Source organism: Brassica rapa, chromosome A02, assembly GCF_000309985.2.
Source record: "Brassica rapa cultivar Chiifu-401-42 chromosome A02, CAAS_Brap_v3.01, whole genome shotgun sequence".
Lineage (NCBI taxonomy): Eukaryota > Viridiplantae > Streptophyta > Magnoliopsida > Brassicales > Brassicaceae > Brassica > Brassica rapa.
Window position 1 is genome coordinate 16,563,402 of NC_024796.2, and position 16,010 is coordinate 16,579,411.

At 46.9% G+C, this 16,010-nt stretch overlaps 2 protein-coding genes across 2 annotated transcripts; both read left to right on the forward strand.

The window, feature by feature from the left end:
- Positions 1 to 279: 279 nt before the first annotated feature.
- On the forward strand, positions 280 to 3,854 carry LOC103868200 (MLO-like protein 1). The gene is made up of 12 exons (XM_009146302.3): positions 280 to 1,267; positions 1,431 to 1,681; positions 1,764 to 1,880; positions 1,969 to 2,029; positions 2,111 to 2,208; positions 2,293 to 2,367; positions 2,445 to 2,583; positions 2,679 to 2,719; positions 2,788 to 2,997; positions 3,099 to 3,166; positions 3,258 to 3,318; positions 3,410 to 3,854. The coding sequence occupies exons 1-12, from the start codon at positions 1,087 to 1,089 to the stop codon at positions 3,656 to 3,658; spliced, it is 1,551 nt and encodes a 516-aa protein (XP_009144550.1). The 5' UTR covers positions 280 to 1,086; the 3' UTR covers positions 3,659 to 3,854.
- Positions 3,855 to 5,373: 1,519 nt separating this feature from the next.
- On the forward strand, positions 5,374 to 6,629 carry LOC103874870 (meiosis-specific protein ASY2). The gene is made up of 2 exons (XM_033283837.1): positions 5,374 to 6,396; positions 6,469 to 6,629. Exons 1-2 carry the CDS (start codon positions 5,406 to 5,408, stop codon positions 6,627 to 6,629), a joined length of 1,152 nt encoding a protein of 383 aa, XP_033139728.1. The 5' UTR covers positions 5,374 to 5,405.
- Positions 6,630 to 16,010: the final 9,381 nt, after the last annotated feature.

Consider the following 16,010-nt stretch of genomic DNA (forward strand, 5'->3'; position numbering starts at 1 on the left):
TTCATAAAAAAGTTCGAATTTGAAAAAGTATAATTCGAAAACATAAAAAAAAAATTTACTTTTTTTTTTTTATTTTTTTATTTTTTTATTTTTTTAATTTTTTTATCAGGCATAAGAGTCTTTTTCCACTTAATGAAGAATGTATTTTTGAAAATGTCTCCTAAGTGGTGATAAAAATGAAAAGTGGTACCATAAAAGTGGTAAAACATATAATTTCCCTTTGAAACTATTATATACAATATATAATATAAACTAAAAAGACAGCCTGATATATTATATAGTAATATTTTTAGGCCAAGGAACAGCCAATAGAATTTCGGGATTTGATGTAAGAAAATGGGTTAATAATTTGGATAATGGGTTAATAAGTATCCTAGAATTTGGATAATTTGTTTAGATTCTCCGACCAGAGTCTAACGATGAGTTGGCAAATTGGCACATGAAGAATCGACAGCGACCTCTCTCTCTGCCAAGTGGAATTTTAAATATTAGGATTCGGTTCGGCCATGTTCATAAACGACACTTTATAGTGTCATCAAGCAGTAAAATAATTCTAAACTACCAAAACTTTATGAAACTTTACATCTGCTCTGCGTCTCAGATCATATAATATCACTTAAAATAAAACAGAATTCATAAAACTTAATTATAAAAATGAGAAAAAGAGGGGGGTTATAAATGTCTTGATTACAACAGATAAACTAACTGATTACGAGTGAGAATGCAACACACGGAATTCAAACGGATTGTGGAAAACTGGAAAGTCTGAAAACGCGTTTCCTAATTACCGGAAAGTTTTGTTCAAATTTTTTACTTAATTAGAAATAATGCACCAATCAATCTGTCTATTTTAAAAAAATCTAAATCTAAATCTAATTTGCAATTAATTTCTTATTTTTTTCTATGTCTAGTTTATTCAATAAAGATTTTATTACCATAAATATATTTTAATACATTATCATTAGAGAGAAATATATAAACCAACAGAGTCACAAATGCATCACACCTCTCGTAAAGAGACAACAAGACTGTTCCTTTGTCCTCTTGATTCTCTCTTGTCAGATCGAAGAGAAACAATCTGAGAAAATGGGTGGTCATGGAGAAGGAGTGTCTCTTGAATTCACTCCGACGTGGGTCGTCGCCGGAGTTTGCACCATCATCGTCGCGATTTCTCTCGCCGTGGAGCGTTTGCTGCACCATTTCGGCACTGTTCTCAAGAAGAAGAAGCAGAAACCTCTCTTCGAAGCTCTTCAAAAGGTTAAAGAAGGTAAATAAAAATTCAATCTTCCTAAGTGGGTTCCACGAATCTTATGATCTTGAGTCGTCCGAGGAACAGAGTTTTGATGTTGTTAGTGGGGACAAGAGTGATATCTTTTGTGGATGTGTGATAAATCATTTTTGGGGATTTTTTTTAAATTTTTTTGGTGCAGAGTTGATGCTGTTAGGGTTTATATCATTGTTTCTGACCGTAACGCAAGGACTAATCTCCAAGATCTGTGTGAGAGAGGAAGTGCTAATGCATATGCTTCCATGTTCAAAACAAGAAGCTGAGTTAAGTAAACACAAAAACGTGACGACGACAACAACAGAGCATTTTCAGTCTTTGATCCCTATTGTTGGGACCACTAGGCGTCTACTAGCTGAACATGCTGCGGCTGAAGCTGGTTACTGTAGCCTTAAGGTAGACTTTTTATTATTATAAAAAATACATCTCTTTATAAATGTGTGTTTTCTTTTGCTAATTCTTTGTTTTTTTTTTGTAGGATAAAACACCGTTGCTTTCGCTTGAGGCGTTGCACCATCTACACATTTTCATCTTTGTACTCGCCATTTCCCATGTGACATTCTGTGCTCTTACGGTGGTTTTTGGAAGCACCAGGGTGAGCTTTAAAAACTGTATAGTTTTGTCAGTTAATGCGACCATCTCAGGTGTGGTCTTCTTATTCATGTTTTGTATGTGTAATGCAGATCTACCAATGGAAGAAGTGGGAGGATGCGCTTGCAGACGAGAGTTTTGACCCTGAAGCAGGTACTTAAAGCGCTCTGTCTAACTTTTATTCGTTTTAGTGAAATCTTTGTAAGTAATTGTTTTCATTGTTCCTTTTTGCAGCACTTGTGAAAAAAAGTGTCACTCATGTACACCAACATGCTTTTATTAAAGAGCATTTTCTCGGCATTGGTAAAGATTCAGTCTTCCTTGGATGGACGGTATGTTTATTCTCTAAGTAAATGTGCTTCTTCTCCCCCTTGTAACTACACTAGTGTTGAGGTTATGTCTTCTTTGCATTACAGCAATCATTCTTCAAGCAATTCTATGGATCTGTGACAAAAGCTGATTACGTGACTCTGCGCCTTGGTTTCATTATGGTAAAATCTTGATCATTTTGTCAATAAAAAGCTTTTGATTTGGAATCATTTATGACTAAACATCTGTTTTGGTACAGACGCATTGTAAAGGAAACCCAAAGCTTAACTTCCACAAGTACATGATGAGAGCTCTTGAGGATGATTTCAAACATGTTGTTGGTATCAGCTGGTATCTTTGGATTTTCGTCGTCATCTTCTTGCTTCTTAATGTTAACGGTAATGCTTCCACAAAAACATAACGCTTTTTCGATCTTTTAATTAATAGAATATTTATGCGTTTTTTTTTAAATATATATTTATATATCTTGCAGGATGGCACACATATTTCTGGATAGCATTCATTCCCTTCATTGTGAGTCAAATTTGTTATTGATTCTTAAATCTTCTTTTCAACTAAACTTTTTGCCCCTTTCTTTGAAGCTGCTTCTTGCTGTGGGAACAAAATTGGAGCATGTGATATCACAGTTAGCTCACGAGGTTGCAGAGAAACATGTAGCAATTGAAGGAGAGTTAGTGGTGAAACCATCAGATGAGCATTTCTGGTTCAGCAAACCTGAGTTTGTTCTCTTCTTGATTCATTTCATCCTCTTCCAGAATGCTTTCGAGATTGCCTTCTTCTTTTGGATTTGGGTACAAGTCAAAGAGACTCTTGATTCTTTTTTCTAATGATGAAATCTACATTTCCAAGACTTAGACACCCACCTGAGCATGTCTAAGTGTATATTTTGTAGGTTACCTACGGCTTTGATTCATGCATTATGGGACAAGTAAGATACATTGTTCCAAGATTGGTGATTGGGTACTGATTTATTTTTTGCCTTTTGTCAATTTATTTATTTTAATAAATACATTTTCATTTACACATATATATCTTATCTTCTTCTGTGTAGAGTCTTCATTCAAGTGCTTTGCAGTTATAGTACACTGCCTCTTTACGCCATTGTCTCTCAGGTAAAGAAAATGCTACAGGATTTATCTGTTTGGTACTTTTTCGACTTCTTGTCTGAAAAAAGCTTATCCTGGTTTTATGTTATAACAACAGATGGGAAGTAACTACAAGAAAGCGATATTTGAGGAGAATGTGCAGGTTGGTCTTGTTGGTTGGGCACAGAAAGTGAAGAACAAGAGAGCCAGTAATGGGAACGAAGGTAGCTCTAATGCTGGTACAACCCCTAGTCCTCCTGGTGCTGGTGCAGGTTTTGCAGGAATTCAGCTCAGCAGATTAACAAGAAACAACGCAGGGGAGACGACACAAAATGAGATTACACCTGCTCATGTCAACAACCATTGAGTAGAGTCTAGAGATAACTTATCGTCAGATTTTAGCTTACATATCCGGTTTTGTGGCTATACATAAGCTCTAGTGACTTGATTTTTTCTTTTGAAATATAGAAACCAAAACTTTAAGGTCTTCTCTTGTCTCTTAAATGCATAAAGAACCAGATGGTGTTTACAACTGCTTCATAATAATAATAATATTACAGCCATCTCCAAATTAAAAATCAAGAAGTTAATACATTATTGAAAATTTACGAGTTCGGAATGAAAAATAAAAAAAGATTGTATAAGAAGCCAAAAACAAACAAGTGATAAAAGGCTGAGCAGAATGTATTGTATATGATTTAACGCTGTGACACAGATTCAGCAGAGAAGAGGTACTTGACACGGGAGAGAACAGAGTCATGAGCAGGATCATAGGGATGGTCCTTGGAAGGGATCTCTAGGATTGCAGGAACTGGCTTGTTGTAGCTATCCACCAAGAATCTGATCATAATAGCAACCTACACGCATGGAATTTTCTCGTCATGTTTTTTTGACACTAGAAAGAAATGGACTTTGAGAAGACTAAAAAATAATGTATTTGCTAATGAGTTTACAAAGAAAAAAAGCGTAAAAGAAAAAGAAAAGAAAAAAAGCGTACTGGAATCAACGATGAGGTCATTAGTCTTCCTCTTGATGTCAACATTGTTTGTACGAAATTCAGCTGATTGGAAAGATGAACTTCAAGATGGGGTGACTAAAGACGTTTTTATTAGAATGAGACAAGGGATTACAAGATTGTCGGGAGAATAAGGAAACAAGATTAGAGGTCTAAACAACAAGATCAGAGTGATCAATGGGAAACCCTAAATCTAGCCGCTTAGTGTGTAGTTTGTCCAAAAGTCCCTTTGTCGTTGTATTCTCCTTCCTTCTTATAGTACTCTTGCCGGTAATACCCTAATCGCCCTGTCTTTTGGGCCTCGTCGCTAAAGGCCGAGTATGCAGGCCTTGGCACTGTTCCCTCCAAGCCGAGTATCATCGATCGGCTTAACTGATCGGCTAAAAGTACTCTGGAGCCGAGTCAGCACCTCTAGCCGCTGAGCCGACTAAACTAGCTAAGCTTATTAGGCTAGGACCTGTTATTTGGCGGGCCTTGTGGAGGGATGTAATCCATCTCCTACAATAAGTCCCCTCCCCCCAGTTCACTTGTGAGTGGCGCATCGGTCTCAGTGAATTTGTGGGTCAGGTTCGTTCGGATAACAGGTCCTGACATGTTTAGTCGTGTGCCGTTTGATCGACGTTTCTAGTCGCTTAGAGAAGCGCTTCTTCATGATCTGTTTTACTCGTCGAGGTTTTTGTCATGGGGATACGTTTTACTCGGCCAGAGAGTTGTCTCGGTGTACGAATTCAAGTTGATCTCACCGGTTTGCGTTAGAAAACCGGTTTGTACCGAAACCGGGGATTGATTTTGGTCGAGCGCCTTGATTAGAGACCGGTTCGAGCGAGAAACTGAACCGTCACGAGTAAGCCTTTGGGTATTTAGGCGGCCTTTGAGGCCCATTTAGGCTTTTGTAGACCTAATGATTACGCTTCGTAGGGCGTGCCCTTGTTTTTGCTATAAATAGGCTCTTCCCCTTGCTTCCGTCATTCTTCTCTGCAAGCTCAGGTATTCCACTTTCTCTCCCTTCTCTCTAGATTTACTTTCTCTCTCTAGATACGTCTCTAGGACGGTGCGGTTTATTTTAATTTCCGGTCTAGTCGTCCCCGAATCGATAGTCATGGCTTCGAAGAGTCGATTGTCTCGCGAAGAAAAAGGGAAAGATATCGCCGATTCTTCAAGTCCGGCCAAAGACGCAGATGGTGGTGTTTTAGATGAGTTCGAGCTGATTCATCGGGACGCTCTCAGAGATACAGAGAATCTGAGTCTCTCTCAACGTCTCTTAGTCGCCAACGCCCACCGACAGTTTCGCGAAGAGGAAGAGCGGCAAGTTGAAGACGAGGAAGACGTCGAAGGCGGGGGACGTCTTGAAGACGATGTCGGTAGTGGTCCTGAAGCGCCCAGAGCGGTTGTGAGGCCCCGTAGGCGAGCTCGTCGAGGAGTTGGTTCTGACCGACTGGAACATCCCCTTGCGATTCGGAGTACTCGCTATGACCGGATCGACTGCCGTCCTGTCATTTACCATCCGGGCGGGATCTTCGAGAGGCTACCCCGTCTTCCTTCGGAGGTGCTGCGTGACCCGCGGGTCCAATCATGGGAGAACGTGTTTAGCTCCTGCTCCTCCGACAAGACTGTGCAGGACTTGTTGAGACAATGTGGCGGCGCCGGCGTTACCTACCTAATTCCTTCTACCGAACAGCGTCCTTGGTCGCCTCCAATGGGGTATCAATGCGTGTACGAGTCATACTTCAAAGACCAGACCAAGCTCTGGTTCCCAATCCCTCGGTTGATCACATCGTACGCGTTCCGTAGGGATATCGCGATCTCACAGTTGTTGAATGGGTCGCTACGCGTAGCCGTGATGTTGATGGTCATGGCAGCGGAAATGGATATCTCGATGAGCGTGAGAGTATTTGAAGAACTAAACTCCACAAAGGCGGAGCCGAATGGAATTTTCTCGGTGAAGATGCGTGCGAGCTACAACGTCCTAACTGGTCACCCAAACAAGACGCCGGACTGGCAGCGCGCATACTTCTACGTTAAGTCTGATGAACATGCTTTTGAGGAACCGCCTGGGGACGACTACCGCGTTTTATGGAATAAAGAACTTGGTAGAGATCTCGTAGTTTATCTGTTCTTTACTCGACAAAACTAACTGTCTCTGTTGCTTCCTTTTTGTGCAGTTCGTCATCCGAATACGATTGCCTACCCAGAGAAGTTTTTTGAGAGTGCCCAAGCAATCGCAGCTCACAGTCATCTTCGTTGGCCGGACCTTAGTCGCGAGTGGATCCGTCGTCAACAAGCTAGAATTGTTAGAGGTAGATTTTGTTGTTTCCTTTCCTGAAACTCTTCTGACTCGTCGAGGCTGAACTCTGTGATTCTCTAACTTTAAGCTTTTATCTTTTGCAGTTGATTGGGAGTCGAGACTTCCGTGTGTAGTCGGTCCCCGCAATTCTCGTCTTTCTCTGTTTACTCGCAAGCAACAGAAGCTTCTTAACAAAGCAAGGGAGATGGAAGGAGTCCCGGATCTGAGTGCCCTGTTGAAGGGAAGACTACAATTACTGTCGAAGAAATCGGCTCCGGTTAACCCTTCTGGGGCGACTGGCTCTAGAGATGCCGAAACTTCTGGAGATCGTGGAGGTTCAAAAGAGGGAGCTTCCAACTCGCGCGAAGAGGGCGTTAGTATCGAGGCTCCAGCTCCGATTCCAAAGAAGAAGAAAAAGGATAAGAAGACGACAGAGAAGCCGTCGGATGAGATCTCTCCGCTTTTGTCTGCTTCTCTCGCCACGTCATCTGAGGGTCAAAGGATAAAGAAGAAGAAAAAGAGAACCCGCGACGAGGCGACTTCCCGAGACGAGGAGGCCACTGAGGGTGACGTGATACTCGCAGAGCGTCCTAAAAAGAAGACGAAGAAAAAGGCCGCTGGAACTGAGCCTGGTTCTTCGGTCGTCGTGCCAACCCAAACTGATGCCGTTAGGGAGGATGAGACGACTCCTGACGTGCCTTTAGAGAATAAGAGGAATGCCTTGACGCAAAGGAGTGGTTCTGGGTCTGAGCCTGCCGGTGGCGAGAAATCTGTCCCCGGCTCTTCTACGAGTAGGGGTCCTCGTTTAGAAGGCTCTCTCCCAAAAAAGGGGAGGGTCGAATATCCCGACCGTGTGGAGTTTCTCTACGATGAGAAGACCCCCCTGATCCTTAACCCGTTGCGATGTGCGGAGCTGACGCGTCAAATTCACGGTGGGACGAGAGAGTTACCGCAGTTGAGGGATCTCTTCTTTAGGAATGAGTAGATCGACGCCGCCGCCTTGAGAGCTCGGGTAACCTTGCTCCTCCTTTGCAGTGTGTTCTGTATTTCCTTGTGAAACTGTTGAGCTTAGCCGTTTTGACTGATTAACTTCTTGCTGCTTTGCAGAGTGATGGAAGTATGAACTTCCTTGTCGAAAGGTATGATACTACCTTGAAGCAGACGATGGCCCAATTAGGAGCTGCAGACAAGCTGGCTGCGACTAGGCTGAAGGTCATCGAGAAGGTGAGAGCTGAACTCAAGCAGAGTAATGAGAAGGCAGCGAAGGAGAAAGAAGTTCTTCGGGTTAAGTTCGAAGAGCTTGAGAACAAACTGAAGGCTGACAGAGCGGCAAAGAAGGAATTGGTACGCGAGAAGGTTCACCTGGAAGGAGTCGCTGCGGGCCTTGAAAAGGAGAAGGCCGAACTACTCGCTGAGAGAGACGCCGCAGTCGACAAGTTAGTCAGGGAGAGGCAACGTCTGAAGGACTCACGGGCTCTAGAAGTCACCCGAGAAAGAGAGAGGGTTGAAACTGCTATGATCGAGAAGGCGGGTCGCTCTTTTACTCGCGTGCGAGATCACTTTGCTTGTTTAGACGCCCTCGGGAAGGCGAAAAACCTGTACGGGCAAGCTTCTGGGACAAAGAAATGTCTTGAGATGATAAAGGAGAGCGGAGTGGAAATCCCGCAAGACATGATCGACATGTTCGCAGAGCAAGAAAAGCTTGATGAAGCCGAAGTCACCAAGCTGCGAGTAAGTCCGCTGGCTGATAGAGACTTCTCCCTTTCCCCGCTTGTTCTCCCCTCTCGTTTTGTGGAAGAGAGGTTTAGGAGGACGTTCGACCCCTACGGATCGAACGTGGACCTGATCAGGCCGGAGACAGCCTCCCAACTGATCACTTCGCGCGAAGTGACCGAGGAACCGCCTGAGGAACCATTGGGTGACGTCACATCGACCCCGACAGAACAGGCCGTGGTTCCCGAGGAGAGCGCCCATAAGGAATCACCCGAGAAGGAGGACCTAGAGGAGATTCCCGAGAAAAGTTCTCCAACCACCGACGAAGGGATTGAGAAAACGGGTGTTGAAGACCCTGTTGTTGTCTCGGATTCTTCGTCGGGGGATCAAGGCGAGGAGGGTGATGGTGATGCTGGAGAGATATCGCAACCATGCCCAAGTGAGGAAGAGAAGACCGACGATGTCATCGAGGGAGACGCTGCGAGCTCTCCGCCTGGTGTGGAGCCTCTTGCCTCGACTCGACCGGAGGAGAGTGCGACTCCCATTGCTGAGAACCCGGTTGAAACTTCTGTTGCTCAACCACTCAACGGGAATGATGAAGATCAACGATCTGATTTCTTTAGAACTTGCAATTTATATATTTCTGTGTTTGTGGTCTTGATAGACCCTTTTGTTGTACCTTTAGACATGTGTCTTTATTTTATTTTAGTCGGCGAGTTGCTGTGCTAAGCATGCCCTTTATGTTTTCTATCTGTACTTGCAGTTTTTTCTAAGTGATGTTTCAGCTATCTTTATAGTTTCGCGATATACTCGGCTAGAAACTTTAGATTCCTGAACCTTAGCTTTTGCAAGTAGATAAAGAAACAAAGAAAAACGCTAGGAAGGTTCGTTCAGGTCTCCTTGTAGTTTCAATTTGAGGTCTCGATCAAGCGAGTGTTCAAATCTCGAAAACAAGGGACTGATTCCAAGAGTGAAAGGTTCTTTGGTCTGTTTTCCTAGTGACCATCGAGTAGCCGGGTAGCTAATCCGTTACGCGTTAGTCGGGAAAAGGAAAAGATTCACTCTGTTTGGCCGGTCAATGCTCTTTGGCATAGGTGATTCGCGACCGTTTGGTCCTTAAGCTAAGTGTCTGATCAGGACATGGCTATAGGAAAAGAACGTGAGTGTCCGCATGTCCTCTGCTGGAGGATTGGGTACCGTTAGGTATGGAAAATCATTGTTTACTCGACTGAGGTCTAAACAAGGTTTTAACTTTGGTTTTTGTATAGCTGGACCCGTTAAGGCTGCCTACATACCTCGGTTGAGGATCAAGGCATTCGTAGTTCGTGTTTTCCCGAGTAAAAGTGGCTGTTGTTAGCGCATTTACTCGGTTGAGTAGAAGTGACATCGGGGGTGCATCTACTCGGGTTTTTTTTTTTCAAAAGGTGCCCCTACAGGTAGAAGCGTCGTAAGTGCATCGAGTTCCATGATCGTGGGACCTCTTCGCCGCGCGACGTTTGGAGTCGGTATACGCCGGGCTTGATGACTTTGATGATTTTGTAAGGTCCTTCCCATCTTGCGCCGAGTTTACCGGCGTTGAGTTCCTTGGTGTTCTCAAACACTTTGCGCATGACAAGGTCGCCGAGTTCCAGAGGTCGTGCACGGACCTTTTTGTTATAATAACTCTCTATCTGATGTTGGTAATTCTGGATGCGCAGCAGGGCTTGATCTCTTCGTTCTTCTATCTCATCGAGGGCATCAAGTAGCATTTCCTTAATCAGCTCGACGTATTGAGGCATTTTGGAACGTCGGAGGCTTGACACGTTAACTTCAGCGGGAGCCACGGCTTCGACGCCGTAGGCGAGAGAGAAAGGTGTCGATTTAGTCGATCCTCGTGGAGTCGTGCGGTGGCTCCATAGGACTCCATCGAGTTCATCAGCCCAGTGACCCTTTTTCAGGTCCAGACGCTTTTTAATACCATCGATGATAAGTTTGTTGGAGGACTCGGCTTGGCCATTACCTTGCGGGTAACGAGGAGTGGATGGGCTTAGTCGAATGTTCCACTTGCCACAGAACTCCTTAAAGTTGCCTGACATGAACTGCGACCCGTTGTCGGTGACGATCTCATAGGGCAGACCATGGCGGCAAATAATGTTTTTCCAGACGAAACCGCGGACTTCTTTGTCTGTGACTTGAGCGTATGCTTCGGCTTCGATCCATTTGGTGAAGTAGTCGGTGAGGACGAGGATGAAGCGTCTTTGGCGGGAACAGGGAAGTGGTCCTATGATGTCCATCGCCCATCGCATGAACGGGTAGGGAGCGGTGGTTGTTCGCAACATTTCGGTTGGACAATGGATGCTGGGTGCGTGCCGTTGGCACTTGTCGCAGCTTCTCGCGTAAGACTCGCAGTCCGCGTTCATTGTTGGCCAGAAGAAACCCAAGCTCCTTACTTTTATTGCTAACGCACGTCCGCCCGAATGATTTCCACCAGCGCCTTCGTGCGTTTCTGCCATAATTCTTGCTGTCTCGTCGCCATGGATGCATTTTAAGAGCACCTTACTCGCAGTCCATCTATGCAGTTCATTGTCGAGAACGACGTAATGGGCGCTACGGGTTTTTAGCCGGCGAGCTGCCCATTTTTCTGCTGGGAGTTCCCCTTTCGAGAGGTAATCGATGAATTCAGTTCTCCAGTCTGGGCCAAACCCATCATCGTCTGGAGTAGCGGGTTCAACGACTTGGGCAACGAGGGTTTGATCGGTTAGGACGTCGATGCTTGGTTTCTCGATACGATGTATCGGGATGGTTCTTTTCACTTGATCACGAAGCTTGCTGCCAAGGGCGGCGAGGGCGTCGGCGTCGGCGCAGACGTTCTCGCCTCTTGGAACTTTGATGAGTTCGAAGAATTCGAACTCTGCTGCCAGGCTTTGCACTATTTTGAGATAGGCGTCCATTCGATCGTTGCGGGCGTCGTAGTCACCACTGAACTGACTGGCGACTAACTGGGAGTCGCAATAAGCGCTTAGTCGTTTAGCTTTGACGGCTTTTGCTAAGCGGAGTCCTGCGATCAGAGATTCGTATTCTGCCTCGTTGTTTGACGCGGGAAAGCCAAAGCTGAAAGACTGTCTGATTAGCTCACCGGTCGGGGACTGTAATTGGACTCCGGCACCTGCTCCCTTGTTGGTCGACGATCCGTCGACGTGCAGCGTCCAGTTTGAGCTTGGGAATGTGAGATCTTGCTCCAATTCTGGGGCCAGTTCGACCAAGAAGTCGGCAAGAACCTGGGATTTCGCTGCCGTGCGGTTCTTGTAGATGATATCGAGCTCGCCGAGTTCGATGGCCCACTTTGTGAGTCTGCCGGATCTGTTAGTGTTCTGGAGTATCGTTCGGAGAGGCTGATCAGTCAGTACTTCCACGGAATGCGACTGGAAATACGGTCGTAGTTTTCTCGCTGCTTCAACGACTGCTAAAGCCATCTTTTCTAGAGTTGGGTACCGCGTCTCTGGTCCTGTCATGCGTCGGCTCGTATAGAAGATGGGCTTTTGCTCGCCGCGGTCTTCTTTTATCAGAACGCTGCTGACTGCAGCCTGTGATACTGCGACATAGAGAGATAGAACATTACCGACGTCTGGCTTATCGAGTTGTGGAGGTGTAGTCAGGTACTGTTTGAGTTGAGTGAATGCTTCCTCGCACTTTTCATCCCAAATGAACTTTTTGTTTTCTGGCAGGAGATCGTAGAATGGCAGGCACTTGTCGGTGGATCTGGAGATGAATCGATATAGAGCGGCTATCCTGCCAGTGAGCCGCTGCACTTCTCTGCTGTTCTTCGGACTCGGGAGGTTTAGAACCGCAGAGATTTGCTTTGGGTTCGCCTCGATTCCTCGCTGTGTGACAATGTAACCGAGGAACTCGCTAGAAGAAACCCCGAATGTGCACTTTGCTGGGTTTAGCCTCATGCCGTACTTGTTGAGAGTTTCGAAGCATTCTTGTAGATGGCGGAGGTGATCGGTGGCATGGAGCGACTTAACCAGCATGTCGTCGATGTACACTTCCATGGTGATACCCAGCTTATCTGCGAACATTTTGTTCACAAGCCTTTGGTAGGTTGCTCCGGCGTTCTTCAGACCGAATGGCATGACCTTGTAGCAATAGGTCCCTCTATCTGTGACGAAGGCCGTCTTCTCACGATCATCCGGGTGCATCATTATCTGGTTGTATCCGGAAAAGGCGTCCATGAAGGTTAGCATCTCGTTTCCAGCTGTGGACTCGACTAAACGGTCGATGTTGGGAAGAGGGTAGCTATCCTTTGGGCAGGCTTTATTCAGGTCGGTGAAGTCAACGCAGACGCGCTACTTGCCATTTTTCTTTTTGACGACTACCGGGTTTGCCAACCACTCAGCGTAGCGGACCTCAGCAATCGAACCTGCACCGAGTAGCCTGTCAACTTCTTCGTTTACGGCCTTAGACCTATCAGAGCCGAGCTTGCGTCTCTTCTGTCGGATAGGCTTGAACGTTGGGTCGACGTTTAGTTCGTGAGTTGTTATAGTCGGGTCGATGCCTTTCATGTCTGCCATAGACCAAGTGAACGTGGACACGTTCTTTCTGAGGAAATCCTGAACTGACTGCTGCATTTCGTCGGAGAGGTATGCGCCAACCCTCACGGTGCGACTCTGGTCGGCGTCATCAATAGGTAACTCGAGAACCTCGTTTTCCTGAGAGTAGACTTTTGAGGTTGGAGGGGACACTGAGTTAACGGGTAGTGACGTCCGTTGGAGTTTGACTGTGGCGACTAGGAAATCCCTAGCGGCCCTTTGGTCCCCGCGCAATGTTTTTATCTTCCCGTCCGCGCCAGAGAACTTGACGCACTGATGGTAGGTGGAAGGGCCAGCTTGCATTGAGTGTAACCAAGGGGTACCGAGTATAGCGTGATACGGAGCTTTTGTGCTAACGACAGCAAATTTGACCGTTCGAGTAACGCCGCATGCGCGCACCGGGAGGCGGATCGTTCCCAAGATAGTTTTGGATGACCCATTGAATCCGGTTAGCGTTCTGGAGGACGCTTTTATGTCGTCGAGGTCGACTCCCATCTTCTGCAGAGTTCCTCGGAAGATGAGGTCGACGGAACTTCCGGTGTCAATAAGGATCTTGGTGACATCATACTCTCCAATTCCAAGGACGACGAGGAGGGGATCATTATGGGGCGCGTGAACACCTTCAGCGTCATCTGGTGAGAAGGTTATCGGAGGATGACTTGTCGGTTTAGTCGGCCACTTCTGGGACGTCGCGACTTGTCGACGATAATCTTTCACGGAACGGACTGAGTCGCCGCTAGGGGAGCCTCCCATGATGACGTTCAACGACTGTCCCGTTTGTACTCGCTTAGAGTTCAGTAAGGCGCGGAGGTCTTTGGATACGCTGGTATCAGGAGGTGGAAGTTGAGGCTGACCTTTAACTCTCTCCAACTGTCGTCGTAAGTCTGTTGGTTTTGAACGGTTGAGCTTCACGCGGAGATCGCATGCTCCGGCATTGAATTTATCTCGGAGGTCGCTAATTGGCCCTTCGTTGTTGTTGCCGTCGCTTGTCGAGATGCGCCGAGACTTCCGTGCATCCAGCATCGTCCGGAGATCTCTGCGCGTGGTATCGCCTTCATTTTCCGGTTCGAACTTCCGTTTAAGGATGTCTCTCAGGTCTCCGGGTACAGGCGAATCGTCGTTATCTTCGTCGGACGACAAGGATTGCTGAGAGAGTATAACCTCGATGCGTCTGCGATTAGCCGGGTGCTCTTCGTCGGCTGAGGAGTCTCCCTCGCCGTTATCCTTTGGGGTTTCTTCCTCGTCGTCTCGTTGCGGAGCGTCGTTTTGTCGACCTTTGCCAGTGGCTTTGCGCTGGGCCCTTCTTTCTTTATTCTTGCTCCAGCTCTTACCGTTCTTTGGTTTGGCTTTCAATGGCTCGAACTTAAACTCGCCGCTAGCAAGGGACGAGAGGTAATGTGCGTAGAGAGATTTGCATTCCGAGGTATCGTGTCCTTTGACGTCGTGATACTTGCAATGCTTGGTGAGATCGACAGTTCGGGAAGGCCCTGCTGCTGATCCGTCTCCCGCCACAGGTTGGGTGGTGCAAACAGTATCGACTTTTTGGTCGGGCGACTCGAGTTCTCTTGCCCACTTGTTCCACCCCTCCCCGCGAACTACGAGAGTGGAGATCGGTACATTATTCTCGTTGACGACATACATGTAACCGTCTTTGCGACCGTTTTTGTCGTTTGGAGCGTGCTGGCGCGGTTCTTGTCGCGTATTTGCGTTCTTAGCCGCTGGAGCCTTGGGCGCGCTCATCTTGCTGAGGATTGCGTTGGTGTCCTCCTCCATTCGGATGAAGTTATCGGAGCGCGCGATAGCGTCTTGGAGCGACTTGGTTGGGTTCTGGTACAGGTCTCCTCGGAACTTGGAGTGGACCCACAAGGTATTGCGCAAGGCGTCGATAGCGATCCCGTTTGGGATTTCAATCTTTGACACTACGGCTTTGAATTTCTCCATGTACTCGCGCAGGCTCTGGTCCTTTTTCTGATTGAGGTTCCATAAGCTGGATGCGGTGGCGTTGCGCTTTGTGAACATGATGTATGTCTTGAGAAAAGCTGCTGATAGGTCGCGGAAACATCCGATTGAGTTCTCCTCCAACTGGGAGAACCACGTCAGGGCTTGCTCGTGAAGAGTCTCGACGAAAAGCTGGCAGTAACCTGCATCCCTTTCGTCGTCAGGGAGTCGAGCTCGTGCCATCGCGATGTTAAAAGCTGTCATATGTTCCACTGGGTCTCCGCCGGGCTTATACTCAGGTAGGCGCAGCTTCTCTATCTTTCCGAGTTGCACGCTAGTTAGCGCGCGAGTAAAAGGAGTGCGCGAGGTTGCGGCGAGTACACTCTCGATTTGCGGAGCTGCGCTGGTTACTTGGTGGATCTTCTCGCCCATCTGTTGAAGGCTGAGTTTGAGCTCGGCGAGCTCGCGAATTGTTGTGAGATCTGAACCTGCTGGGAGAGCATCCGCGAGAAGGGTTTCGTTAGGCTCCGAGTCGTCAGAGATATGGTCGACTCCGGTTGCCGTAGGGTTTGTGTTGAAGAGGCGGCGGCGTATCTGCTGGGGACGGCTCGTTTGTCCCTCAGGAGCTGTGAGCGCCGCGACCAACGCAGCGAGTTGGTCGTTGGTTGTCTTTTGGACTTCGTCTTGGCGAGCGAGTCGAGCCATGACGGAGCTCATGAAATCTGAGGTGATGGGCGGCGCGGCCGCAGGCGTAGGCGTCGGTTCCTCGCCTGGAGCGCCGAAGGCGGCGTCGTCTTGAGCCATGTAGATCTAGAACGTTGCTTTAGTCAGCCCCACGGTGGGCGCCAATTGTTTGTACGAGATTCAGCTGATTGGAAAGATGAACTTCAAGATGGGGTGACTAAAGACGTTTTTATTAGAATCAGACAAGGGATTACAAGATTGTCGGGAGAATAAGGAGACAAGATTAGAGGTCTAAACAACAAGATCAGAGTGATCAATGGGAAACCCTAAATCTAGCCGCTTAGTGTGTAGTTTGTCCAAAAGTCCCTTTGTCGTTGTATTCTCCTCCCTTCTTATAGTGCTCTTGCCGGTGATGCCCTAATCGCCCTGTCTTTTGGGCCTCGTCGCCAAAGGCCGAGTATGCAGGCCTTGGCACTGTTCCCTCCAAGCCGAGTATCATCGATCGGCTTAACTGATC

What these genes read in the sequence shown, in the direction of transcription:
- LOC103868200 (XM_009146302.3), top strand. Translation starts at nt 1,087, where the DNA reads ATGGGTGGTCATGGAGAAGGAGTGTCTCTTGAATTCACTCCGACGTGG. An exon ending in TGGTTTTTGGAAGCACCAGG is followed by an intron (nt 1,881 to 1,968) that starts GTGAGCTTTAAA and finishes TGTGTAATGCAG; the next exon opens with ATCTACCAATGGAAGAAGTG. An exon ending in GAGTTTTGACCCTGAAGCAG is followed by an intron (nt 2,030 to 2,110) that starts GTACTTAAAGCG and finishes TCCTTTTTGCAG; the next exon opens with CACTTGTGAAAAAAAGTGTC.
- LOC103874870 (XM_033283837.1), top strand. Translation starts at nt 5,406, where the DNA reads ATGGCTTCGAAGAGTCGATTGTCTCGCGAAGAAAAAGGGAAAGATATC. An exon ending in TTTATGGAATAAAGAACTTG is followed by an intron (nt 6,397 to 6,468) that starts GTAGAGATCTCG and finishes CTTTTTGTGCAG; the next exon opens with TTCGTCATCCGAATACGATT.